This window comes from Grus americana, chromosome 12 (genome assembly GCF_028858705.1).
Source record: "Grus americana isolate bGruAme1 chromosome 12, bGruAme1.mat, whole genome shotgun sequence".
Lineage (NCBI taxonomy): Eukaryota > Metazoa > Chordata > Aves > Gruiformes > Gruidae > Grus > Grus americana.
In genome coordinates this window covers 8625716-8653055 of record NC_072863.1, presented here as the reverse complement: position 1 = coordinate 8653055, position 27340 = coordinate 8625716, and the positions used below count along the sequence as shown (strand labels likewise).

Below are 27340 nucleotides of genomic sequence, written 5' to 3'. Positions count from 1 at the left end.
AGTATTGTCTAAACGCTTCACAAAAATGGGAGTGAAAACTGAAACCGACTCTTTGCCTATTGTTCAAATGAATGGCAAATAAATCTGTGGAAAACCTCTTTGAATGTAAAAGCATTGGAAAATATTATCAGTTCCTTAATTATTATTTTAAACCAAGATTCATGTTGACAGTGCTGCTTTTGTGTTTTTTGGATTCAATCCTAGAAGCAAACAAGCATTCACGAGCAGACATAGCACTAAGTATTTCCTCAGCCTTGTTCCACTTATCCAGTTACAGTCAGTAGTAGCTGCTCGGGCCTGTGCATGCAGGGGCCCATCCCAGCACAGCCTGCTCAAGGGCTGAGGCCTCCGGTTTTTCCCTCAGAGCAGGACAACTCCATCCCTCCTTTTCAGGCTGAGTCTTTTTTTTTTTTTTCCCCCCCTGAGCAGTAGGAAATAATGCAGGGTTTTATGTATTTTCTGTTTTGGCACAGGTAATCTGTTGTCATCCTGCCTTCGTCCAGGTAGTGTGGGGTGCCCTGTGAGCACGCAAGGACAGCACAGGACACCCGAGCCCAGCCGCTGCCTGCAGAAGATGGCCGTCACCTGGCTGGAAAACAATCGCATGCGGAGGGCTGAGGATTTAGTGCTCAAGTAAAGCCTCTGGAGACCAGAAACGGAGCGATTGTATCACCAGGTGATTAGCCGATCTGCTTTGCTCGGTTCCCCAGGGCCAGCTGACAGCTCCTGCCTGCTCTCCTCAGCCCCGGCGGGGCTCCCCGGCCGTCGAGCACCGTGTGGGTGCTGAGGCCGGCCCGCGGTGAGGGTAGGCCGCGGCGGGCAGGTGTGAGGCAGCGGCTCGGCCTGAAGGGCGGCTGCGCTCCCCGCGGCCGTGTGGTGACTCAGCCGCAGGAAAGGGCCGCAGCGGCGGGACGGTTACCGGGGGCGGGCCGTGAGGCGGCGGCGCCACCGGGCGTTCTCCCTCCCCGGGGAGCCCCCACGGCGGGGCGGGGCGGCCCCTGGGGCGAGGGGCGGGGAACCCCGCAGAGGGGCGGAGCGGGGTGACAGGTGCGGCGCGCGCGCGGAGGGGTCCGGCGGCAGCGCCTCCTGCGTCCCTCGTCACCCCGCCGCCTCCCCGCTCCCCCTCTCTACCATGAATATGCAAATATGGGTATAATTGGCAGCCAATGGCGTGCGCGCTGGTCACATGGTGCTGGTGGAAGCTCAGGGAAGAGAAGTTGAGTCTCGGCGAACACAGGCAGCTCAGTAACGAGCCGCAGCTGCCGCAGCCGGAGCTGAGCCGAGCCGAGCCCGGGCGGGCGGACAGGCGGCCGGCCAGGGGGAGTGAGTGAGTGAGCGAGCGAACGAGCCGCTCCCCCCCCCCCCGCCCTCCCTCCTCCCCGCAGGGTGCCCGGCGGGCCGGGGCTCTGCCTGGACCATGCCGATCCTCCTCTTCCTCATAGACACGTCCGCCTCCATGAACCAGCGGGCGTATCTGGGCACCAGCTACCTGGACATCGCCAAGGGCGCTGTGGAGATCTTCATGAAGGTGAGCGTGGGGCCGAGGGGGCCGCCGCCGCCCCGGTCGCCCCCCTTCGCCCGCTCACGCTGCTTCTCTCTCCTCTCTCCACAGCTGCGGGCCCGGGACCCGGCCAGCCGCGGCGACAGGTACATGTTGGTTACCTTCGACGAGCCGCCCTACTGCATCAAGGTAATAACCCCCCCTGCGGCCGCCCCGGCCCCCCTGCGGCCGCCCCGGCCCCGCCGAGGGGCCGCCCTTCGCGTGGCGGCGGCGCGGCGCAGCCCCGTCCGGCCCGGCGGCGGCAGCAGCAGCCTGTGAAGATGGCGGACATTTTGCTTTTGTATGGAGGAGAGAGGCTGAGGGCGCTGCTGAGATGGAGGAGGGGGGGGGGGGGGGGGGAGGAGACGGACGGGAGCGTGATTCACCGCCCCGGCGTGCCGAGGGAGGCGGGCGGGCGGTCGCGCTCCGCCTCCCGGGCCGTTGCTCGCCCGCCTCCCGTGAGGCGGTGGCTGTGCTTCGCCTCAGCCCTCCGCCGTGGCTCCCGGCCCCTCTCCCAGCCGCTTGTACCCCCCGTCAGCGTAGGTGCTGTCCTGGCCGGGCTGCGGGGACGCGGCGTTAGGGCAGGAGGCAGCGCCCTCCTCACGCCTGCGGGACCCCCGCCCGGCAGCGGGGCAGGGGACGGTCACGGAGGCCCGCGGCTGCCACCTCCCGCACGGCTGTGTTTTTTGGGATGGAGGCACCCGGGGCTGTTTTCTGCCTCTGCGAGGCAAGAAGCGATGGTGCTGGGGTTTCCTCCTCCTTCCCTCTGCTGTGCGCTGTAGCTCGCACCAGTTTTCTGTAAGGTGCTCGTAATTGCGACTCGGGTAGACATCTCCGTGCAGGGCTGTGGTGAGCTGGACCTGGAGTCTGCCTGGCTGGCTTCTCTTGTCCTCGTTTCCTCATTCCTCGAGATTGAGGCAAGTAGGGCCATGCTATTCATCATGCTGGCTGCCCCACGAGGTTATGGCAAAAGAGGGAAAAAAATCTGGGCTCCATGTCACTTAAACTATAGCCTTCAACTTGCCTATAGAAACATCTAACTTAATTTAAAATACTTAAATAAAGCATGCTACAGAAAACGTCATCATTATGGAAGCTTTAGAATCCTCCTGAATAGTCACGGATTAGAACTGTACTTGCTGTGTCTGGTACAGTAGTTATCATAACCGTTGGGCCATAGACCCATATGACAAAGGCCAAAGAGGTTTATATAAAAAATTGTTGCTGGTCATCCTAGAGGAGAAAAGAGAACACTCTCTAGATCTCCCAGCTAAAACTTCTTGAAGATAAGTTGTAAGAATAACTGCTCACTGATGCTGTCTATTCACATCATTGATAGTGAGGAAACTTAATTATCAAGAGCTATGAATCTTGGCTCCTTTCATCAGCAATATATTTACACAGCTAAAAAGTACAGCCTGCTTTCTGAAGTGACAGAAGTGATTTAGTGAGTCAATATTTATTGTTTGTTATTGCACCTTTCCTCAGAAGAAGGTGCGGAAGCCATCCTATTTCTGTAAGTTGAAACCATCCTTCTTGAATTACAGAAACCTACTGTTGAAAAACCTAGGTCCGCCATGGAGAGATTTTTATTTTTTAGGCATAATGCAGGTGTCCTTTTTCCCATCCAGGTTGTGGCTGGATGCTAAACCAAAATCTTTGTTGTGCCAGTGTTAACTGTAGATTTCTGGTGTTAAGGGTTCTTTCTTCTAGTTGTGTGTCAAGTATTTGTAGACCTTAAGTTTGAGGAAGAAACTTTTCCACTGCAGTGATAGCAAGCATACCAGTGACTTAATTAAGAAAATGACTCTTCTGCTGGAGGTCTGTGTGGTAATGCTACAGGTTATTACCACATATATATTCAGATCTGCTGAGGAAGATCCTTATGTTTAATGAGCATCTGTGTTCGTTCTGATGTACTAATGAACATCTGACCGTGTTCCCGGTTTTAGTAAATAGTAATTGAAATAAATGGGACTGTGTGATACCCATCGTAGTATTGAGTCATGTTTGACATGCAGAAGTAGCCAAGGGAAAAAAAAGTATTGTGGTTCTTGTACCTTGCTAATGTCTCTCTTCTTAGAAATGTATTTTTTACCTTTAGCATGCTGATTTTTAATTCGGACCTTAAACAATCTTAAAGTTTTTTTTTCAGAACTTAGTAACCTGTGTAGGAATGGGCTGCAGATCCAATAAATATATGTTTATAATAATTATGATCACAATTCCAGTTCAACTATTATGTAAAGACTTCATGGCATAAATTAGTGTGATTAGGCTGTCATCATGTCTCTTACTCCAGCAGAGAAGGCCTTACAGCAACAACATGATTCTTCCCCTGTTTGAAGTTGTGTTCTCAAGACCTTTTACTGGTATTTATGATGCCACTCTGTTGTGTTTTCTAACAACCATAGTTACACCAGGAAAACCTTCTGGTGTAGGCCAGATTCTGTATGTCTTACAAAATGTGCTTGTAAAAGAAATAAAATTTAGTTTCTTTAGCTAATGCTGCTGTAGTTAGATACTTTATCTCACTTGATTTAGAGAAGGAGAAAACAAACTTGACAAGTGAATGTATTTTGCAAGTCTCCTTTCCAAGTATTTGCAGTAGTGGCTGGTTTTGGTTAGTGGCTGCTTTATCCTCTTGTTTTCTTTATGACTTACACTAATTAAATTACATTATCTCACAAATAGTTCTTCAGCTTACCAGTGAAGCAGTTCAGGGAAATAATCTTGTGGAGTCGAGACCACCCGGGAGGTAGAGGTATTATGGGTACTTCAGCTTGGAGCAGGGGTAACAGTGAGATGGGTGCATTGGTTTTGTTTGTTTCAGAATTTGTTTACCTGTAGCATTAAAGTATTTTAAATCAACAGCACTGGTTCACTTTTGATGGACAAGAATGTCTCAAGAAAACATCACGCATATGGTGGTGTTGTGCTGAGTGAAAGGATCCTGCTATTGCACAAATGATTTGCTAAAATCTGTGCAAGTAAGATGTTTCTGGAACTATCTTCAGTACAGGGAGTTTGAAATTATTTATGAGACCTGTGGCCCCTCTCCCAGTTGCTCCTGTTTTTAATTGACGGCTCATAGCTCTCAGTGCCACGTTTTAAAATGGAATTGTTTAGTCTCTGAATTTGCAGTGTGGCTCTGCAAAGAACTGTGGTAAAGAGGAGGAGGCAGGTGCTGTCCTGGGAAGGTGGGGACAGTGAGATGTGGAAGTGGAACCCAGATTCCCACTATCCCCAGCAAATGCCTCTGGAACCTTGTCAGCTGCTTTGCTCCGGTTCGTTATGTAATGTGTAGATGGTGATTTGTGACAATAATTATGATGCAGCCATTTACAACTCGTGCTTAGGTTCCAAAATGCTGTCCAATAAGAGACAAATATTCAATATTTTAAAAGCGTGTTATGAAATGTATAAACCCGCAGTTGTCCAACAACGTGATCCTGTATAAGTCAGTGGAAAGATACCTTTAAGCTCTGTTGAGCATAGAGTCAGAGTCTCATTTTGTGGACTAGGAGGGAAAAATAGTATGTTATTTCATGAAGTGACAATGTTCAACCTAATGTTTATATTGTATACAAAATACTTTTCCTCCACTGTTTTGAGATGAAAATTGTAATAGGAAGCTATCAAGTGAGTCTGTCTCAGGCTGGTGGCATGTTAGCAGTCTTGAAGTAAGCTAGCCCATTCTGATTCGGGGTATTTGGCGTGCTTGGGAAGCTAATGATACCTATAGTAAAACTCCTGTGTAACCAGTAGCTTGTGGCAGGTGTCTATTACAATTAAATGCTGGTGCTTAAATTTAGGTATAGAAGGTATACTCTCCCATGTGTATCCAGTTCTCTTGGGTGAGAAAAATGGGTTTAAGAACAGCCTTGCTGCCTAGCACAGTATTTTATGTTCTTGGCCTTCTAGCTAAGATAAATGTGTTATCAGATTCAATGAATATGGTACCTGATACGTCATCATTTTGAAGACTTTATGTTCATGCATTGTTAGAATTCGGAGCTTGCTCCCTCCCGTCTCTGCTTTGACCTGGTGTTGCGGTCCCTCCAAGACAGTGTGGCCAGCCTCACCCTTCTCGTCCCTTTCTGCAAAACGTGGCTGATAGCGAATGCCTGGGGAGGAGGGTGAAAGCAGGCTCGGCGTATTACTCATGGCTCTGCAGAGCACTTTCCCACGTTTGCAGTTCAGAGACCCATGCTGAGGGTTGCTATGCCAGTAATGGTCTTTTGTGGCTTTTTCTATGTATCTGTCCAGTAGCTTTTTTTGAAATCACATAAACCCATAGCATCCTCAGCTGCTTTTTTTTTTTTTCTCCCTCCATCAAATATGTGTGTTTCTCTACACCTAAGCACATGCCATGGTATAAATGGACAGAACCTCAAGCTAGTTTATTTGTTTTTTCCTGAATTAGTGGTGCTAGTCGTCTCATCTACCCCCTTCCCCCAAGCTTTTCCTGTTTTCCAGTGATGCAGAAAAGAGGGAGGGAGATTTCAGCAAGATTTACCTAGACTTCTCAGTAAATGGAGCTCATACCAAAATCTCAGCCTAAAAAGAATTTTTGGAAAGGAAAGCAAGGTTTAGCTCTTTGTTTTTTTTCCATTCTTGATTTTTGTTAAACCTCACATCCTGCAGTTTGTGGTCTGCTCATGGATTTATGCTGCAAATGGCTTAGTTCAGGCCCAGAATAAAAAAACCAGTGGTAGTCTTACATGAAGTTATTGATTAACTGGACTGCTCTGTTCCCTTGTGACTGATAGCTGGCTGCTGGCAGTGATAGAGCCTTTCCTCACTGCTTGAGGAATATTATTTATGATATGGTCACAGAAATACAGCTTTTGTTTTAGGTTCTTGAGAGACTAGTATGACCTTCATAACTGATCTGGTCATAGGTCAGAGGACTGAGAAAACTTATGTTTACTGAATCTGAAACTATACATTTTCCTCTCTGTTGTGTGTTATGCTGAATTCACGTCAGTTGTGACTGCACTATAAATAGGCTGGGTACAGAAATATGTACGTAGCTGTCTGAGAAGTAGCTCAAAATCCTTAATACAATATATGTGAAACACTTTATGGTTTGAGAAGTGCAAAGTGGGACTGATAGATAGGATGCCTTCTGCTTCTCTTGCTGTTCCCTGCTAGTCTGAAGAGACATTCCAGTGCTAAAGTTTGCTCTCTTGTGGAAACAGCCCTTTGCAATGGACTGTGAACAACCTCTTCTGTTTCCCTGAAATTCTCATAAGGGGTTGAGCTTGATGGCCTTAGATTTTGTTGTCGGATTGGGGTACCTTAGGGGCTGGAATAGGAGGCTCTTTTAAGCATCTATCAAAGAGTACTTAACATATGTAAATAACCTATTCATTTGTGGTACTAAAATAGTACTTCAAAACTGGGAGTTCATTAGGTCAGACTCAGGGAGACTAACTTTGCAATCTCTCTTTTTTTTTTTAATGCCGCAAAAGTTTTTGCTTGCATTTTTAAATTCTGCTTTCACATAGAAGCTGTGCTGGTGTAGAATGTAACCAATTACCACTGACTCTGCACAGGGAGGTGGCAAATGAATAGGCTGTGGTGCAAAACAGAGATGTCAGATCTATTATTTGTCTGTTTCTGGAAGAAATGAAATCAGAGCTCCTGACCCAGAGCTGCAGGGAGAAAGAGAAACCCAGCTGTGAAACCTGTTGGGTTTGACGCAGAGATCTTCAGGAAAGCTGCCTGAGGTGATAGGAAATGCATTTGTGTGTGTTTTAACTGTTGTCAAGGAAGAAAACCAGAGGAATACCTAGTAAGCCAACCCGTAGTAAATTCACAGAATAATCTTAAATTGATTAGGCTTTTACAGGAACCTTGAGACACAGTTTTACATGTAAAAGGTCTGGCCTCTGGCAAATGCAAGTACTTGGTGGTCTGACCTGTGCTGTGGAAAAGGATGTATGAACAGCTGGAAATACGGTTGAGGGTTACAAATTGGTAGTGAGGTATGCAGGCAAAATTGTTTGGTGCAAGGCAGATAGCAGCTGCAGGGGCAGGAGGGAAGCTGATAGTGGAGAGATGCAAAAGGGAAAGAAAACTGAGGGAAATGGGAGAGGCCTATCTTTCTCTCCACATGTGCCGTAAATAATATATGAACTTAGTGACCCTACTCGCCAAGCATTGTTGGAAGGATAAAAAAAAAATAATCCAGAATATAGTACTGAAGAACTGGATGAAATGTAGGTAGGATACACAGTGTCTGTTCCTGATAACTAATTCAGGAGATCATGTTCTGTATTTGTTTAGCAGAGAGAGATAGCCATTCATATTTTACCACCATACACATTTTGAGTCAGTCATAGCAATATTTTTATTTCTGAACGCTAACGTCTTCCATTGCCTGTGAAGTGCTAAGCACACCTCTCCTCCAGTCTTGTTATATATCCTCAGAAGGCTGACTTTCAGCATAAATGACTGGCAGGTTAAAGCCAACAATTGCTCTTCGTCTGTTAAATGCAATGAATTTAAGAAAAGAAGCAGAAGTCACTTAATTGTTAAGGAGCACTCATGCAAATCCTGATTGTCTAGTTCTTTTTGAGGACAAAACAAAATCCACTTAACACTGTTTGAGAATCCCCCACCAAACAGGTTTTTACCTGCTCCTTTCTATTTAACTGCATTATCACTCAAGTCTTTGAATGAAGGATGTGTGCTTGGTGTGCATGCATGCAAAAAGGTCCTTTTTAAATTAAGCACTTATTTTGGAATTGGACAAGTGAGGCCAAAGACAGTTAAAAGGTTCTTGGTGGTGCAAGTGGTAGGTTTGTATTTTATATACTGCAGTGCATGTGTCTCAATGCAAAAAAAAAAAACCCCTAAAAATCTGTTTTACTACAAACTTACGAGTTATCAGTTGGCGTCCCTGTAGCAAGCATGCAGTGGAGTATTGTCGCTCCTTCTAGCTTCTAAAGGTACTAAATGGGTTCCAATAGAGAGCATCCTTTAAAAAGCACATTCTCTTTCATGAGAGACAACATATTGGGTAGTGTAAAGCATGTTAAAATGCTTTTAAACGTGCATAAGCATGCTGATCTTACTTCTTTCTCCCTGTCCTGAGTGACTGCTTCATGCTGTCTGCTTTTTGTGACTTGTAGTGAACATCCTTTTGCAGGAACTGGTGTGATGGGTAGAAAGCACTATACTAAGGAATTTTGTGCATAGTAATGAACCTTTCCCTTTAAAAAACCAAACCAACCAGTAATAATCAGTGTGATTCATTCTTCTGAAAGAAATTGTTTGGTGCATTCTGAATTTGAGGTCTCTCGTAAAAATTCTAGTTCATGCAAGATGATGATGATGAGGTTTTTGAAAGAAACTGATTTTAAATGGAAGGGTAGTTCAGAAATTAACTTAATCTTGATAGATATGATAGGCTGAACTCTGGTTGTCACTTTTTATCATTAGTTTTTGAAGTTAGTTAAATATTTGAACTTGTGCTTTCACTTGCTACCTGCCTTTGCAGGAAGGGAGGGTCTGTGTTACCAGGTTAATTCTTAATGAAAATATTTTAACCAGTTCTGTTTCTACAGGAATTTGTGAACTAAAAGCTTGCTTTTTCATCGGAACTGTGTTGCTGCTTTGTACTATTGATGAGATGCCAGAGACTTTGAATGGAAACCAACATATGTTGTTCATAGCCACTGTAGCAATTTATTTTTTCATCTTTTTATTTGGTTCTTTATTTGATCTTGGACACATTCAAAGATGTAAGCCCTTAAGACTACAGGATAAACTAGACAAAAGTAGATATGTTTGCACTAAGAGGCTTAACTCATCCTCAGTGCAAAGGTCGTTTTTATTTTAAAAATAGAAGCTTAAAATGTGTAATCAAACAGTTGCGTTGGATCTCTACTTGTATTTTTGTAGTGAGATGTTCTGTAAGAAGGAACGTGCTTTGTGAAGTTGGTGGTTCCTGCCACATATAATCTTTATTAGCTGTATCCTCCCCTTTTGTGCCATTTCAATTTCATATGTGGGGTTTTTAAAGATTTCTTTTTTGTTGATATTTATGGAAGAAGGCCTAGGCCTTGTAACCTGGCTTTGTGGTGTACATAAAAATACGCACAAAATACTTCTGTGATATCTTGAAAATGGGCATTTATTCTTTTTAGGCTTTGTGAAAAACTAATATGGTATTAAATGCTGGTTCTCCTGTTATAAAAATGGGTAAAGGTAATTAAGGTTGCAGACACTTCTACAATGTTCACCCTTGCATATTTTTCAAAACAGCTTGCCAGAAAGAACTGATTTGCAGCAATTGTGCAAGAATAATGTTCTTAGCTTTTTGTGAACAAGAAAAGACAAAACTTAGTGCTGTCTCCTACAATGTTTTCATACTTCAGACAGTTGGAATCAAACGGGAAAAAATAGTTTCTGTACCGTATGACTTGTATTCTGGAAGACCAACACTTTTGGAGGGGAGAGCAATGCGAATCCAAGGGCCCTGTGAGGAGATTCTGGATGTCTCTGGTCTTTAGCAATTCTCCTCCTCACTTTCTACATTTTCAATGCCTGTATCCCTGATTTTATTTAATAACATAGGCTACCAAAAAAAAAAAAAATCAATGAAAAGAGCAGTTGCTGTTCTGACTTTTAAAGGCATGTTGTTATTTAAATAATTAATTCTTGCAAATTTAAAGTCTTGAAATATTTTCTTCCTTAAACTTTATTTTTACAAGGTACTACTTAATATGTAACTTCTGTGCTTCTATACACCACCACCCCCCCAAAAAAAAGTATGGTAGGTAGTAATTTAAAGAATTCTTTTGCTTTGCTTTTTTCTTGCTAATTTTAGAATAGTCAAAAAATAGGTATGTGGTAATCAATTTCTACTGTAAGGAGCATGTTCTAGGGTTAAGGTTTTAGTAAGGTGCCAAGGAAAAAGTACATTCTTGTAATGAGACTGGATTATTGTGCAGATCAGAAATCTGTGGTTGCCCATAGAATTGTATTGATCTGTGTATTCACTCTGCCGACTATTTGAAAGACAAAGTTTCTTGTGGTGTAAGATCTGGCATTTACAAGTATCTCTGAAACTTGAACTGCTTGGTGTCAGATAAGTAAACCAGAGCCCTGCTTTATTTTAAATAGCTTCCCCCCCCCCCTTATTTTCTAACTAAAGGGCCAATCTCAAATTTTACTCAATTCCTGTGGTTCTTTGCTTGGACTCCTATGCAAACTCGCCAGGAAAAGCAGCACTAGGTGTGTTAAATGTTTTTCTAGGCTACAAAATCAACACTTCAGAACTCCTTAATTTTGTTTTTTGAAGATGAAGATGATTGTTGATTTGTCTGTGTTTTCAGAGATGTTTTTAAATTGTTAAAAGTGTAAAGCAGTATTTAAAAGAAGTAATCTTCATAACATGGATGTTGTCGAACAACTAATTTGACTGAAAACAAAGATCTAAAAGATCTACAATGTGGTTAAGCTGGTGTTGCTATGCTCTGCTTATAAGTGAGAATAATGCATTAGTATTGGTCGTCATAGTGTGTTAGCAGTAGAGCTAGTAGGTTTTTATTGAGATTAAAAAGTTAAACTCTGCCTTGTGGGAAAATCTGCATCTGTTGAGCTGGAACACTTGGTGTCTTTAGCTGCTGCCAGGTGTCTTCATGGTGCGGTTGCTCACGGGCTGGGAACGTGGTGGGTGCCCTGGGCTGAGAACAGGGTGTGGCAAGCCCTGGTGACTCACGTGGACCCGCTCAGGCCAGCCAGGTCCTCGGTGTGACAGTACGGGAAGAAGTGTGCAGGGTGCCGCAAGGTAAAGCAAGGCAGTGAGTGCCTCCAGCTAATCAAAGGAGCTGAAGCTGACATAGTTATTTTGAAGCGTCTGACTAGACGAAAGCTGTGACTCTCCTCTACAATAAAACAATACTAACAACTCCACCAATGTATTTTTTTTTTGCTGTATCAGACTTGAAGGTGAAGTTGATGTTATTTGCTAGGCTAGATAGTTGAGGTTTCTCAGTTTGTGTTCCTTTAGTGAGTACTTGAACTTAATTGTGATCTAAAGTCTAGCTATATTTTTTTCCCCAGCAGTGCCTTGGATAGCATTTCAGACGTGAATTGAGGAAATTTGTTGATTACATGACCCTCTCTAGGTTTGTAACCTTCTTGAGATTCAAAGTAAACTTGCAATACATGTAGCACTTTGGTGTGCTGCACTAGTTCAGTGATGTGCTTTTGGAAGGAGTGGGGAGGAATGTGACCATTCACAAAATGAGTGTGGGTCGTGCTGTGTTGTCTCAGCTCTGGGCTGTAAAGCTAGAGTATAATCGGTAATTCTCTTCCACTTAACTCCCAAAAATGTGCCATGCAGAATTCCTTGTACTGATAGCACACACTCTCTAACCTCTATTGCCTTTATTCCTTGTGACTTTTCCAACTGTGCTGGGAGTAGGAAGGGGCCAGGAAGACAGAGCTGGGGGCTGACGGGCATTGAAAGCGTGTTTGATAGTCTGGAAGAGCAACGGGCGCTACGGGTAAATGCAGATTTTTGATGGAAACCTCCATGTTTCAACTGTTGCCTTCTCTACAGTGTTTGTTTTAGATGCACCTATAATGATATTTCTAAAATGACTGCTATGCTGCTGAACAAAAGCACGTAGCCTCTTGTTTTGCTTACTGTACTAGAACTGCAAATTGTATGATTACATCTGTGTTCCCTCTCCATTAAGCTATTGTGTGAAATGTAGCTTGTTCTGGTTCAATTTTGTACGGAAATATCCTAGCTTGTCGAGTGTTTCTCAGAAATACTGCTTTTTTTAACTGGATAATGTTCTTTTATTTAAATAAGAATGCTTTTTGAAACAGGGTGATGCCATGATCTCTTTGGTATTTATACTTTCCTTTCTTCAGGTGTAGTCCTTTCATCCTTGTGCAGCAAAAAGCGTGGTGAGTGTAGCTGTCAAAACACATGAAATATTGTTGACCAAAAAGCTAAATCCAGAGACGGATTAAAGCAGGAGCAGCAGGTAATAAATAAAAAGGTAGCGTAGGCTTTTTTTTTTGCTTGGCATTGATTATTATCGTCACTTGATTCCAAGCATAGTTTCAGCTTTGAGCATCTCTGTTTGACACTTCTAACAGGTGGAAGTACTGTTTCTCTATAAATGCCCCAGTACTCATTTTGTAACTGGAGCTTAAGAGCCTCTCTACTAGTGTTTTCCTTGGATACTATGCTTAAAGATTAATATGAGTTGTTCTTCCATAAACATCTTGAATTCTTGGTGGAAAAGCATTTCTATATCGTATTTAATGTTGAAGTCATCTTAAAAGGACAGTGAACCACATGATGTAGTTTAAGCTGGTTTCCTAAGGTATGTGATTTTTTTTTAAATTTTTCTTTGCGATACCATGGAGAAATACCTTTTTTTCTATGTAATTGACTACCTTTCAAGAACAATTATATATCGTACTAAATGCAGTTCGGATCCTTTTGCGTTTGCTAATATATCCTTTAGAAAACAAGCTGGTCCAGTCTGTTTTATAAATTACATAGTCTTTGATTGGAGTACCTACAGAAGAGTTCAGCTTAAAAATGTGCAGTTAAGAGGATCTCCTGTGCACCTCAGTTCACGTTGCAGAACTGCCTTGGTGTGTAAGAACTGGATTGGTTTTGGATGAAATAAAACTGGAAGGTGCACCTCAGCCACTGAGTGATGACTCTACTACAGGGCAGCTCTTCAGAAGTAAAACCCCTGAAATGCAGTGGTGTGACTGTCACCTTCTTAAAAACAACGTTTGTGCTGCACTGATTGCTGGCCTAAAGGTAGCCAGCATGTGATGCATTCTCCTTGCACTAAAGCTGTTTCCAGTTGTGTAGGAAAAAATAATTTGGGTGAGGGGAGGAGAGACTCTGTTATCAAACAAAGTACATAGTCTGTCCCAGAGCTGGAGAAAAGGGAGGAATTGTGGTGCCTGGAAATAAATGGAGGTGGAGGACAAGCAAAGTGACAGTTTTCTGATAAAAATCTGGTGTCAAAATCTCGGCTGTGTGGGATTAAAGGAACCATCTACTCCAGTGTGTTTTTTTTCTAAAGATGTGTTAAAGCAGTTTATGCTTCTCTGTTCTCTTGGAAATGTTTTACCTGTATTACAGTTCTGTGAATATTTTTATTTGACTGGGAGCTGAGCAAATGTTTTCTACTCTGGATTTAAAGAAGCACTTGGCCACTACGTTTCAGTTTGAGCATCCTACAAAACCAGCAGAAATAACTGGACAGAAAGAAACAATTCGCTTACTATTCACAATGCTCTAGCCTTAAAACACTAACCTGTTCCTCACTAGCTCTAAGGAGGACCAGGTGACGGATGCTCTTGTAGACTCTTCACTGTATTTGAATGCTCTGTGGGCTTATTGAGGAATAAACCTGTGAATTTGCTATCCATTAAAATACTCTTCAAATAAGAACTGAAAAGGTGGGGTTTTGTTAGGTTGGTCTCATAGTAAACAGCAGTGTATACCTGTTAGGGTGACCAGGGCTTGTTTCTCTTATGCCTGTAGTAGGGTCATATCTAAGTTTTACTCTGAAACTCTGTTCCCTGTTCTGCTCTGCAAAACCAGATTTCCATGTGAAAAGCTGAAGATAGGCTCCCCTGGCTTGCTAACCAAGACATACTTGTCTTTTCATCCATTCTTGCTCTAGAATCTTACTTTGTTACAGCATAGGATAGGGGTAGCAGCTGTCTGTTTCAAACCCTTATCTAAGGCAAGGGGAGACTGGAAGAGTGAGGCATAAAACTAGTAATATAAATGATTTAGTGTGCTGGCGAGCCTAGCACAGGGATAACAGTTGCACACAGCTGGCTTGGTCTCATCGAACCTTTCTCTTCTTCCCACAAGGTTTGCATCAGAGCAGTAAGATCTGATGTACCTCCACCAGCACTCACTAGTCCTTCAAATCCAGGATAGTACAGCTTGGATCCAAGCTGGGTCAGTGCGTTCAGCCCTACCCCGATGATAAGCTGATTTCAGGCCTGTGTGCCAGTATTGTTCTGTGCTGGAGGTATGCTAATCGCCTATCTAAGAGGTGGGTGTTGTGATGCTGTCCTGTGCCAAGAACAAAAAAGAATTGATCCTGTGAGTTTCTTTACTGAGGGTTTTTTGATACTGCGTGGTGACAGGGCTGATATGTTGCATAAAAGTAACTAGAGAGCACAAGTACTGAAATGAGAGAAGAGTTACTCTGCAGCCAAGGTATAGATAGAACCTGAGGGCTCTTTTGCCCCAAAAATGGCATTCATAAGTATTTGGAGGGGAGTCAATGTGTTAGAGCTGTTCCTTCGGCCCCATTTGCATAGTGCAGACAGATGTTTGTGAGGATGAAATGATGTAGGTAGTGTAATGTCGACTGACTTTAGGACTTCTAAATGTTAAATAAAACTGTGCTCAGTGTTTACAGGATCTGAACATCAAATAAAAACCAGGCAGATAGCGTGGGCATTAACTGTTTGGTACTGACAAACAGCATAACCCTGTCCTTCGTGGGGAAGGGAGACACATGGTGCCAGGACCTCTCCTCCTCTCCCCCTTTTCTAAGTTTTGTTGTAGCAAAACTGGGATGACTAAGATAGTCTTTGTTTGCTAGAATTCCTATTCCAAAGTTGCTGGGACAGGGAAGCCCTAGGTTATATAGGGGGGTATTCCCTGCTGTGGAACCCACCAAGCAACACTGGGGCTGTGTTCAGGAGAGATTACAAAGAGACGAAGATATTTTTGGCATTTGAGAAGCAGCCTCTGGCACTATAGGGGGTCCAAAAGAATACTTCCGTTCCCTGGAAAAGAAACATCTGCTTGATTTCCGCACATCTGTGTGAAGAGGTTTGAGTGGCGATCAGGTATACAGTTCCCAGTGAACAGAAAGGTAACTTCAGAATTAACCATTATGATGATTTGGAAGGCAGAATGCTCTGTTGGTTTCGCTGTCTTCACACAGTACTTAGACATTCCATAGCAGGAGTGGTTTCATATTTCAACAGATGGATTTTTTCCTTACCTTTTTCCAAGTGGATGTCACTGACGACCTAGCATGCCGTGGGCACGTTATCCTGAACTAGTCTTGGTTTTCCTAAGATGGGTGCATTTAGTAATGTCTTAAATAATTGAGTAACATAAATAGTTTAAACAAGTTGTAATATCTAAAATACAATTCTTTTTTTTTCTAAGGAAACATTAGCAGAACTCTAAAAATCTGTATGTTTAAATAAATATTGAGTACTTACTGTAACACAGACTGTTGTGATTGGCATGCTAGATTGCAAATTGTCGTCTTGAAATATTATTTTTAGTAATGTTGTAATTTTTGAATTGCATTTGAAAGCAATCCAGTGAACAATAAACTCTACACTTCTGCCTTCTGGCATTGCCTGTAGAAACACTAAAGGTGAAGACTTGCAGCCTCAAAAGCACCAGCTCCCTGGATTTCATGGAGCTGGTGAAATCGGGAGAGATTGCTTTGGACCTGGAATTCTGGTGCTCTGATGCCCAACCTCTGGGTCTGCCCCACTAGGCTGGCCAAGCTGTGCTAAGAAATAGATAAAAGCAACCATAATGGTTGGACCTGATGATCTTAAAGGTCTCTTCGAACCTAAACAATGCTATGATTCTATGCTGCCCAAAAATGTTGTATTTTTTTAAAAAAAACAACAAAACCCACAAAAAAAACCCCAAACCCCACACAACCAAACTGCAATAAAACCAGTAAATGTGACAGTTAAGCTAATGTAGCTGAGATTGTGTAACATGTATGTGTTATGCACGCTCAAACTTGGTAATGTTTTATTTGCACTTTGATATTGCTGTCTTGTGTGTGATAAAGGGAGCAGCTCCCTGCCCCCCCCCCCCCGAATTTTGTAAGATGTTCTTTCCTGCCTCTTGCAACTGAAATCTACTGCTGTTTCTCTGATGTCTTGAAGGCCTTTTTAAGCTGCTGATTCTGAATGAGACATTCTTTAGCTGCTCAACTCGATTCCTTCTGATGTTCAGTTAGTTCTGGTTGGGGTAAATAAAACTTTGTCTTCTAGGTTTTTCACCTTGACATTTGTCTGAATTGTAGATAATCTGGGCCTATCTACTGCTGAAAAAAACAGTTTTGACCTTACCTGCTTCCTGAAGCAGCTGAAACGCTTTTATAGCTGTATGGTGAAATAGAGCAGGGCATGGATTTGTCGGAAAACTAAGTCACCAGAAAAAAATATTTTCAGTATGATTTGCTTGCAAAGGCTGAAGCCAGGAGCTGCAAGGTGGTATGCTGCTTCCAAATCTCAGGGTTTCACAGGATGGTATCCAAACCTTGCGGCTGTCAATGCAGAAGGCTAAACGACACTGCATTTTGGTCTGTTCTTGACATAAGCAAACAGGATGAGATTTTTGCTTATAGTACTTGGTGGGTTTTTTCCCCAGCTTTCTTTGTAAGTCTTTTGGTATGTGTATACAGGCTAAAATTATTTGTTCGTATACATAGTTTTTGCAGAATATGTTTGTGTTTGGTCCTCTAAGGTTGTGGGGTTTTGGTTGGGTTTTTTTTTGTTGCTGCTGGGTTTTTTGATCATTAGTGTTTCTGCTGGCAAATGGAAGTAGTACTACATAAAAGCAGTGCTTTTTTCTAAGCAGCATTAGTGGCAGTATTTTGAATTTAGGAAGGATTATTATTTAATCATTTTAAAGTGCTTTGTTGAACTCATTATGCATATGCTCTGTATTACATACTTGACTCTCTTCAATTTTGCCCTAAGAATGATCCTACCGTACATGTGGAAAGGAGAACATACAGAGTTCTTTAGGGCTTTAGTTTCTGTCCCTGAAATACATGTTTAATTACATATATTGGCTAGAGTCTTTCTGGGGAAAAAAAAAATTAAAAATTACAGAGGTAGGCCTTTTTGTCATTAATTTTGGTCATTTTGATGCAAAAAACTTATTTGAGGATAAGCTAGAGAATGTTAATATGCTAATCTGACCTTTATTTAAAACTCGGTATGGAATTAGGAAATCTTGCATTTGCTGCCCTCGTTTGCTTAACGAGAAGTTCTTTGTTATTATGCTGTTTATTTAAAAGGTACAGTTCTCCTCAGCTTTATCTTTAAAGATCCTGTGAGAGGCTGTAAGATGATGAAAAATAATTTTCCTTGAAGGCAAACCAGTGGTGATCAGCTGCTCCTTGTATCTTCAGCTTCCTTGGTTATGCTCAGCGAAAACGGCAGTGTATTTTGCAGGCAGCTGACCACACTGCAGCTAGATCAAACACAGTAGGAGCTGGAAGCCAAGCACATGTTTTCAGAAAAGGAAAATAGCAGAATCTCCAAATGGCAGTGAAGATTGTTACTGTTTATTTTATAAAGAAATACTCTTACATTCGTTAGAGTTCAAATCAAGAGTTTAGGCTAGGAATAGTGTTTCCTTTGTAAATGTTTTATACATCATATTTCCCCCCCCCCCCCCCCATGCACTTTTGCAACAAACTCACTCAAACAGCAGTCTCCACTGGAAAACACTTATTTAACTACAGCCTGGCTATTGCCCAGAAGCTGGGGTAATCTGATATGTGTTTTTACCAAACAAAATGGAGCAGTTTCACCTGCATCTAAGGGTTCATAGAATTCATACAAGAAGATTTTTGTAATTGTTCGCTTTAAATTGTTTTAAGGCAAGCTTTTTTAGGATAACACAAATCATCTTGCTGGGATTTGGTGTTCTTTTACTCTGAAAAGGTCATTAACTAAATCACTTTTACTCCAAAGCAATGACCCTGTGTTTGTGCTTTATTCTTGCCTTGGGCTGAGAGCATGTTGTTGGGAGTTGCCGAGGCTCAGCTGATGAGATGTGGTATTTCCTTAAGCCGTGGTTGTGAGAAGGTGTTGATGGTGTTTTATTGAGAATTACCTGGCTGATGGAACTGTACTGTTCCTTTGAGCTTCAAGTGCAGTTTGATAACGCTGGGCCAGTCCTGCTGAAAGCTTGTTCTGTCTTTGCCTCATTGCAGAGTTTTCTCTCTGTTTCCCTTGCGCTAATCTGAATCTTGAAGAACTGGTACAGGAAGCTAAACTTGACCAAAAACTGTTATTGTTGAATCTCCTTATGATAATTCCTCATTCTGAAAAGCAGCCCTCTTAGCTTAGGCCTGAGAACTCAGCGGAGACATCGATTGTCTCATGTCCTTCCTTTCTACTCCATTCTTGTATTTGTTTATGGCTCTCAACCTGTCAATCCTATGACCATCTATGCAGCCTATAGTGTGTACTAGAGATTGGCAGTGAGATATAGCTGTTTAAAAAACTACAGGAAAATGCCGTCCTTTTGAGTTCTTGCACAGCATGGCGTAGCCAGCAGGTGATGCCTGCTGAGCCCAGTGCACCAGGGAAGAGAGAACTTGGAGGTTGTCCCAGCAAAAGTCAGACTGAAATGATTCTCTCTGTGTCTGCGTAGCTAGGATTCCTTGTGGAGCATGGGAATGTCTCTGGTGCCAGATGATAGCGAGCCTGGGTGAATAACTGCTTGCTTACCGCAAGAATGGTTTGGAGAGCAAGATATGATAGCAAGGCTTATATCTGAGGTTTTCAGGCTTTGCTTGATTTAGTCGAGGCAGCTTAAATCCTGCACTGATTCCCTGTGAGCTAGTGTTTCCTAAAATAGCTTCTGAACTCTGCAGCATACCACTTTTTAAGAGAAGGGTATGTGAATCACAATTGATGCTGATGTATGTTAGCCATGTTTACCGTAGGATCCAGAGTGCTTGGTAGGACTGATCCTTCCTCATCGCTTCTTGCTGTTCCTTTGAATGTTCTGCAGGCTTTGTCAGCAATAATAACTTTTTTTCATTACCTCCAATATTTCAAGCTGTGATACTAAGACTCTCTAAACAGTGATTTGGTTCTGTGTTACATGGAGCGCTTGCAACTGCTCCATAGGAAGTAAAGGCAGAAGAGTGTAGTTAGAGGGCTGGCAGTTGAAATACTGAGGTAGGAGAAGGGCAAGTGGTTTGCAATACAGAAGTGACAGAGGGTGCTTGATAATACATTACAAGGCGTGAACTGAGCCTGGTGGGCTGGGGTGGGAGGAAGTACAAGAAAAATAGAAAAGTTGAGCAAGAGTCATGTAATACTAAAAATAGCCGATTATGATTTTTTTTAATATTCCTGCTACTAAATTGATATGCTTGCTTGCTTCCTACTTGAGGAAATTGTGGGAAGAGGAGGATACAACTAGGGAGCAAAGATGGCAGTCACTGTTACTATTACTCCTTTATCTTGCTTCTTTTTAACTGTCACTTAGATTTTTTTTTTTTAAACTCTGGCATTAGTAGGTGTTGCAAATGCATCCTTTCTTTCCTTCCAGCCTCGATTTATGGAGGAAAGGGGGAGGGGTATGTCAGAAGAAGCAGCAATATTACGCTGCTTGTGTCTTTGTTTTATCGTTGCTGTTACTTTGGCAGCTGCAGTTCTGATTTCCAAATTTGACAGTTTCTTCTAATAAAATGTTCACATGCTTAATCCAATTACTTGTATTAATTGCATCACCTCTACAGCAGGTTTCATGGTAAGAGCTGGGTATTTGCAAATTCTTTCAAGCACTTGACAATGCGTGTGTGTTGTGAATCTCCCATTGAAGGCTTAACTGTATGTTTCAAATCAAGTTGTGCATACGTGGATTAGGTGTGTGTAGCATGTAAATGATGCAGCATATCCATTAATTAGGAATATAATCTAATTTTTGGTGGGAAGGGGGATAAACAACAACTTGCAGTTGATTGCAGTTTGTTGCTAAAATAACTAATAAGCTTTTTTTGTCTTACGTAATAGGCTGGGTGGAAGGAAAACCACGCAACATTCATGAATGAATTGAAAAATCTTCAGGCTTCGGGACTAACAACCCTTGGTCAGGCACTCAGGTCATCGTTTGACTTGTTAAATCTCAATAGATTAGTGTCTGGAATAGACAACTATGGACAGGTAATAAATCTGTTTATAGTCTTTTTTTTTTTATTTTTCTGTGTGCTTTGAAATTGTAGTTGGGGAAGGATTTTGGTGGTTCAAGTTTGGGTATGCATTTTACTACTTTTTTTTATATGTTGGGTAGCTGTGTGTTAAAACTTGAACTGTGAACTTTTTTTTTTCCTTCTTTTTTTCTTATATCTACTAAACATACCAGCACTTTTTTCCTTATTGAACTACAAAGAAAGAGTAGTATAAATGACCCTGATCGTAGATACACAATTGCTGTATGGAAGTATGTAGACTGGATAGCAGCAAATCTGATTTGCAGTTTTATGTTATTTAGTTAATGACCTGACCTCCCCTCTCCCACATTTGAAGAGTCCGGTTAAAAGTGTTTCTTGCCCCGCCGTGGCCACGAAATTCCAAGTTCTCTGTATTAGTACCAACGTACACACTGCTTTGTGGGTTAAAGGAGTTCTGTACTATTACTGGAGGAAGAAGACTAGTAATTCTAAAAATCTTTAGGGTGTGTGTGAGAGTGCGCAGAGCAGCACATCTTGCGTAGTTCTGTATTGCTCCACACCTATTGAAATAAAGTTACAGGATTATTTTGAAAGATTGCTCATTTTACTATTTATTTTAAAATGACAAAAATATAAGCTTATAACTGAGTGTTAAGCTTACTTAGCAGATTCCCGTGCTTTTGTCTCTAGGGAAGGAATCCATTCTTTTTGGAGCCATCTATTTTGATTACCATCACGGATGGAAACAAACTGACAAATACGGCTGGAGTTCAGGAGGAGGTAATCTTGCAAGTGCTATGCTGAGACTAATATGAATTGTTTTTTTCTTCTAATAGTACTTCTGCTTCATCAACCTGTTTTATAATAGAGAACAGAAACTAGCTATCCTGTCATTGCCCAGCCCCTAAATTCATAGTTCACATGAGTTTCCAGACTATAACTTCAGATAAATTGGTGGATAGAAAAGGGGTCCTTTACAGAGTAATGAATAAACTTGAGCATTGTCTTGTCAAGTTCTTGAAAATATTCTTAAATCTTTCTTTACCAGCTTAATCTTCCTTTGAATTCTCCTTTGCCTGGAAGTGAACTAACCAAAGAACCATTTCGTTGGGATCAAAGGCTGTTTGCTCTAGTGCTGCGTTTGCCAGGAGCTGCATCTGCTGAACCAGAGCAGCTTGGGAGTGTGCCTACTGATGAATCTGCCATCACACAGATGTGTGAAGTTACAGGAGGTAACTGGATGTTACTTTGCTTTGGTTCACATTTGAAGCATTTGCCTTGAAGTATTTCTATTCCTTGGATTCAACTTCATCTCTTGCTGTTTTTTTCCATCTGAATTACTTAGTGTCCATGTTTGTTGAGCTTGGTTTGTGGTAGTGCAGAACTTTAAAATAAAACCATATTCCTATTTCAGATCTTCTGGATGTGAGAGAATTTTCTTAATGCACCAGTAGGAGGGATTGGAAAATTTCTTAGATTGTCCTTCCAGTGTTTTAGCTTTGTTCAGTCATGAGATTTGTTATTTAAATGTTGAATTGAGTGGGACAGATATTATTGAGATGTTAATTCTGCCACAGGGCTAATAAGCTAAATTTAATCTTAAAAGAATTAATTCTGGAGCCTGTTCCTTGAGATGTTCATCAGTTTTTTTGAATTGGTGCTTGAAAAAAGTGTTGTGTGGGAGGGGGAGGTTTGGGAGTGTATAGGAGTTGGTGAGGTAGACAAAAGCAGATAGATTACCTAGACTTGTGAAATCAGATGTTCTTAAGGGTGTTGGACCAGCCTGATTTAGCCTTAGTGGCCACTTTTACTAATGAGGAAAAGTTCAGCAAGTTGTTTTGGTTGGGTTTTTTTTTTCCTCCTTGGTTGTATTGCATCTGAAAAGTATTTTGTCTTCCACATAAATGTATACAAAATAATAGCAACAGACTTGGATAACACTGAAAGCCTTGTCAGTGTGACTTATGTAATAAAACATCTTTCTTAATTAATATTACTCTAAACTTGCTTTCATATTTTCCCTGTGTAACTTCTCTTGCATAGGTCGTTCTTACTGTGTTCGGACACAAAGAATGTTGAATCAATGTTTAGAATCTCTAGTTCAAAAAGTCCAAAGTGGAGTTGTTATTAACTTTGAAAAGTCAGGACCAGATCCGGCTCCTGTTGGAGAAGGTATAGTAACTGTTTCCTTTCCCCTGATCTTCAAGAAGAAATGTTTTGTATGCAAGCAAATGTCCTTAAGTGTCTTCGGTGTCCTTCCTACCAGCTTTTCACTGTAGTGTACAAGATGCATCGAATGCCTAATACATTCTAAAAAAGCGATTGAGCTATAAAGCTTACATGCTTCAGTGACAGAGCTCTGCTATCTCTCTAAATACCCCAAATCATAATGGATGTGCTGTTCATAGCTTTTGAGTAGTTTTATGTTTGTTTATGCTTAGTCTTGTCTTTGTTATATTTTTTACAAGTGTTAGTTTGATCCTTGGTAAGTTAAACGGTGCCGTATATTTGCACACATTTGTATGGACAGTCTACCTGCTTGCTAGGTCTCCTGTCACTCTTTTCTTGCCTCTTTTTTGGGGGCTGAGGGAAACAAATGCTTGCAGGAAGTAATGAAGTTTGAATTACAGTGTTGTCAAAACTTGGTTTTAAAAGAATTAAATCCAGGACTAGTGTATTTAAACACTTAAACACCTCTAAAGTTATCTCAGTGCTTAACCTTTTGTATGTTTTCATTCTGCTAATTGATCACAACACAGTAAGTTTTGTTTGAATGTTCTTAGCTGCAAGTGAAAAACTGTGCAAAGAACAAGGAATTATTTTGCTAGCTGCAAGTAAAGTGCGTAACAGAGAAGAGGAAAATGCACTCTTAATGTGGAGCAGTTTTTCAGATTTGCAGAAATTCATGGCTGAAAGGAAGGATAGAGAGCCGACCAGTTCATGTTTAAGCAATGAGGATGTTCCTGGAATGTCAGAAACATAATGGCTTTTAGGATCCCCCGAGCATCCTAGCATAGCCAGCTTTATTCCTGCTTTCATTTTTGAATCGCCTTTTCCTTGCTGTGTGTGTATATATATATTTTCTCCTTTTGCTTATTTAAATGCCATTTTATTGGAAGACTTTCCTATAATGCTGTGCAGGACAGTACCTCAGCAAATTCCTGTCTCTGTTGGCCCAAATATTCTCCTATGTAGCAAAAAAGGCTGGTAAAATTTGGGGGTTTTTATATTTATTTTTGTCATACTTAAATAGTGATGTACTGTGGATATGAATGTACAGAAATATCGAGACTTTCCCTCTTTACATGACTTGAGAAAGTCCTAAACTAGAGAGAAATTTGATGGGATTTAACAATGCTAGAAAAATCACTGCGCGTATAATGCAGAGAAACCAAACTGATATTCAAAATGCCTTTCAGGTACATAGTATTATTGGCCAGCTATCTAAAGCAGGGAATATTAATAGTGTAAAGTACCTTTACAATGAAGAAGATTCTTTAAATGGGTGATCTCTGCTGGTCTTCTGCTTTGAAGAACAGTCTTCAAAACTTATGCTACAAACTTGTTTGTCCTCAGTGTGACGGGGAGTCTGTGCTGGTAAATGGCAGTGGGCTGGTGGAAAACACTGGGGCATTCCAGTAGGGAGTGGGATTTGTGTGATCTGTGAATTCTTACTAATTAAAAATGTGACAAAAGCTGCTCCTGCAAGATGCATCTGACTCTTCCTGTTTTCCACTTCCAGTTTCCGCTAGTGGCAGCATCAGTCAGAGATCTTTGCATCCCATGTAGAAAGACTGTAAATGCAACTTACCAGTCTTTACAGGTGCAGCAGAACTAAAAATGATAGGCTTGCTGTTGCCCAGCAGATCTTATCAAAGTGCTAAGCTTAAGCAAATAGCATTTTCCATAATATGTGAGTATGCCTTGCTGCACTAATTATCTAATGGCTATGCCACAGGAGCAGAAGGGTAGATGTGGGCAAATGTTATCGTTGTTTCTCAGATGATGCTCTTCTGCATTTTGACATATAGTTTTATCAACCACCGATGTAAACATCTTTACGTCTTTAAAACAATTGTAATGAAACACCTCATTGGTTGCTAATACAGAAATTTTGCTGGGAGACAAATGCATGCATGTAGCTTTTTCTTTTCTTTTTGTTGTTATTTTGCTTTGTTTAAATTTTAGATGGACTTGTTGATTCATCCAGGCCCATCAATTCATTTGCTTCTCAACCGTGGCATAGTTGTCATAAACTCATTTATGTACGGCCTAACCCTAAAACTGGTGTTCCTGTTGGGCATTGGCCAATCCCAGAATCTTTTTGGCCTGATCAGAATTCACCAACACTGGTAAGTAAAATAAGAACTGATAAAAGGATTCTACACCTAATGAAACAGATTAGAAATGAATAATACAGTAGTGTTTTGGTTTTTAACTTTCTCTGTTTACTAATATGATCTGAATTTGCTTTAGAAGGATAGTTAAAACTATTTTTAATACAGAGTGATACCATCTAATGTGGATACTGTATGCTGTGATATTTTTTTGCATCTGGAAGGTGTACTTCCATGTATATGGTTAGTTAACTTGGTAAATGGTTTTTAAAAGGACTATAAAATTAAACTATAAATTACTTCACATGGTATAAATCATAGTTAACCTATTAAATTTTAATCAAATCTTTATAAAATGCATTTATATGGAAAAAGGAGTATTTGGTTTTGATAGAAGATAAGCCATGTTTTCTCTGCTTAGTATTACTTCATGTATGGACTCTTCTTTCATTAGCAGGAAGAATTAAAACTGAAACAGAAGAGTTACCCCATTCAGGAAAAAGAGGGAAAACCAGCATTCATTTCTCCTTTTCTTAATGAAATGATCATACATTTGGCATGTCTTACTAGCCTTTCTAAACATCTCTCTCTTGTTAGGCATGTTCTGTTTCTGTACTTTGCAAGTGCTCAAGGTACTGTTTTCCCTCCATGATTCAAGAGGAAAAAAAAAATCAGACTTGGCAGGGAGTATCTTAAGATGTCCTTTGCGAAGTGAGCATAGTTTCATGTCTGTAATTCTGTGAACATCAAGAACAATCTGGGAAATGGAGTTGGAAGTGTTTTTTCTTTAGACCTGTCTGATACTATAGGTTGATTGGTGTGAAGGCTTTTAAATATCAGGATAAACAGTTGTGTATTAACCATGTTTTTTTCTTGGTGGGAAGAATGTCTATATATGTGTGTGGGTTTTTTTAAGTCAGAGAATTAGTCTATATTTTACTGTGGGAGCTTGTATCTTTTTCTCTTTTTAAAGGAAATTGTAGAAACTGAGTTTAAGCCTTTAGGATGGTAAAACGCATGTGTATGTATCTTTAAGACAGCTGATCTGTTTACCATAAATACCAGACAATTGATATGTTGGTTTTTTCCCTTCCTCTTAGCCTCCACGAACAGCTCACCCTGTTGTGAGGTTCTCCTGTGTTGATTGTGAGCCAATGGTAATAGACAAGCTTCCTTTTGACAAGTATGAGCTTGAGCCTTCACCCTTAACACAGTACATCTTGGAACGAAAGTCTCCCCATACCTGCTGGCAGGTATTTACCCTTTATTTGATTTTAGAAATGTAATGGGCATCCTAAGGTACTTCAGTCTTTGTAAGCCTGGAGAATTCGGGTCTGGTTGCAGACTCTGCAGTTGATGAGAAGAAATGTGTCAAGGTTTCAGTTACCTCCTTTCTAATAGAATTATCAGGAGTCAGAATGAGTGTTCCCTCTACAGGCTTTGTAATCTCATTTAATTCTGTTTCTAGGTCCATCTCATTTTGCTAAGGAATGTGTCCCGCAGGTTCCATTCTTGGCTAAATTGAAATTCTCTGTAGGCTTCCATTTGCTTACAGGGAAAACCTGGCACTAGTTTCCATCATGTTACTAATCAACAGCTGCGAATAATTTCCACTAGATGGTTGAAACTGCTAATGGGAATTGAATGGAAGCTGTTGATCTTGTTGACTAGATCGGCCTTGAAGAGTCAAAGTTCTTTTGCTGAAATCCTTTGTCACATGCTCCTTTTGTAATTTTTTTTTGAGTGACTTGTTTCTGCATACTCTATAAAATAAGGCTTGTAATTCCCTTCTCAATTGTGTTCTTGTGAAGAACAGTTAATATGTACACCAGGAGTTTGCTTAGTGTGATACTTTTTAGCTGGAAAGATGGTTTTGACAGTCTCTTTCATGTTTCTGTTTCCCTAATAAATATTGTAACTTAACTGAAAATACAACATGCATTTCCAGAAGAGAAATTGAGGTTATTTTTAATAAACTAATTTCAAAAATGTCCTTGAAGCATTCATAGGTACATTATTCGCCTGGGTTATTAAAACTACTCTGCTGTTTTTCCAAAAACTGCTTTTCTTCTCCCAGCTACATATGAGACCCTTACAAATTAGAGAAATAGGGTTTGTTACATGGTTTCTATGACAATGAGCCTATTCCTTATTCTCTGAAAAAAAAATACAGGAAAACCACTTTCTTTTGATTGTAAGGTTTACTTTTTTCTAGGAAGACTATTTTTTGTTAGATGTGGGTTATTTTGACTGTCCCAATAAGATTATGTACCATCTATCCTGTTGAAATAATTGTTTGTAAGTATTGCTTTTCAAGGTTAATATCCCCATATACACTTTAAAAAAAAAAAAGGCTCAATGTTAAGAATGTTGGCGCTTGACATAATTAAAAGATGTTTCTTGAATGTTTTGCTTAATTTCTATGCTTAAAAAGTTGTAGGCTTCTTCTGTCAGTGTTGTAA

The 27340-nt window shown here is 41.0% G+C and overlaps 1 protein-coding gene across 8 annotated transcripts in view; it reads left to right on the top strand.

Annotated features, from left to right (window-relative positions):
- Positions 1 to 632: 632 nt before the first annotated feature.
- Positions 633 to 27340, top strand: part of LOC129211678 (integrator complex subunit 6-like) — a 42218-nt gene continuing 15510 nt past the window's right edge. For 4 of the 8 annotated variants that reach the window (XR_008578917.1, XR_008578918.1, XM_054839130.1 and 1 more), the window contains exons 1-9: positions 1182 to 1323; positions 1443 to 1528; positions 1613 to 1690; positions 20384 to 20533; positions 21232 to 21321; positions 21590 to 21773; positions 22585 to 22713; positions 24730 to 24893; positions 25979 to 26131. Coding sequence is in view for 6 of the 8 variants with exons in the window: in XM_054839130.1 (XP_054695105.1) it covers positions 1457 to 1528; positions 1613 to 1690; positions 20384 to 20533; positions 21232 to 21321; positions 21590 to 21773; positions 22585 to 22713; positions 24730 to 24893; positions 25979 to 26131 (1020 nt within the window). In the remaining 2 variants the exon portion in view is untranslated. Of the gene's footprint in view, positions 677 to 1181; positions 1529 to 1612; positions 1691 to 20383; positions 20534 to 21231; positions 21322 to 21589; positions 21774 to 22584; positions 22714 to 24729; positions 24894 to 25978; positions 26132 to 27340 lie in introns of those variants that run through there. The other 4 variants (XM_054839134.1, XM_054839132.1, XM_054839135.1 and 1 more) reach the window with 3 other exon arrangements.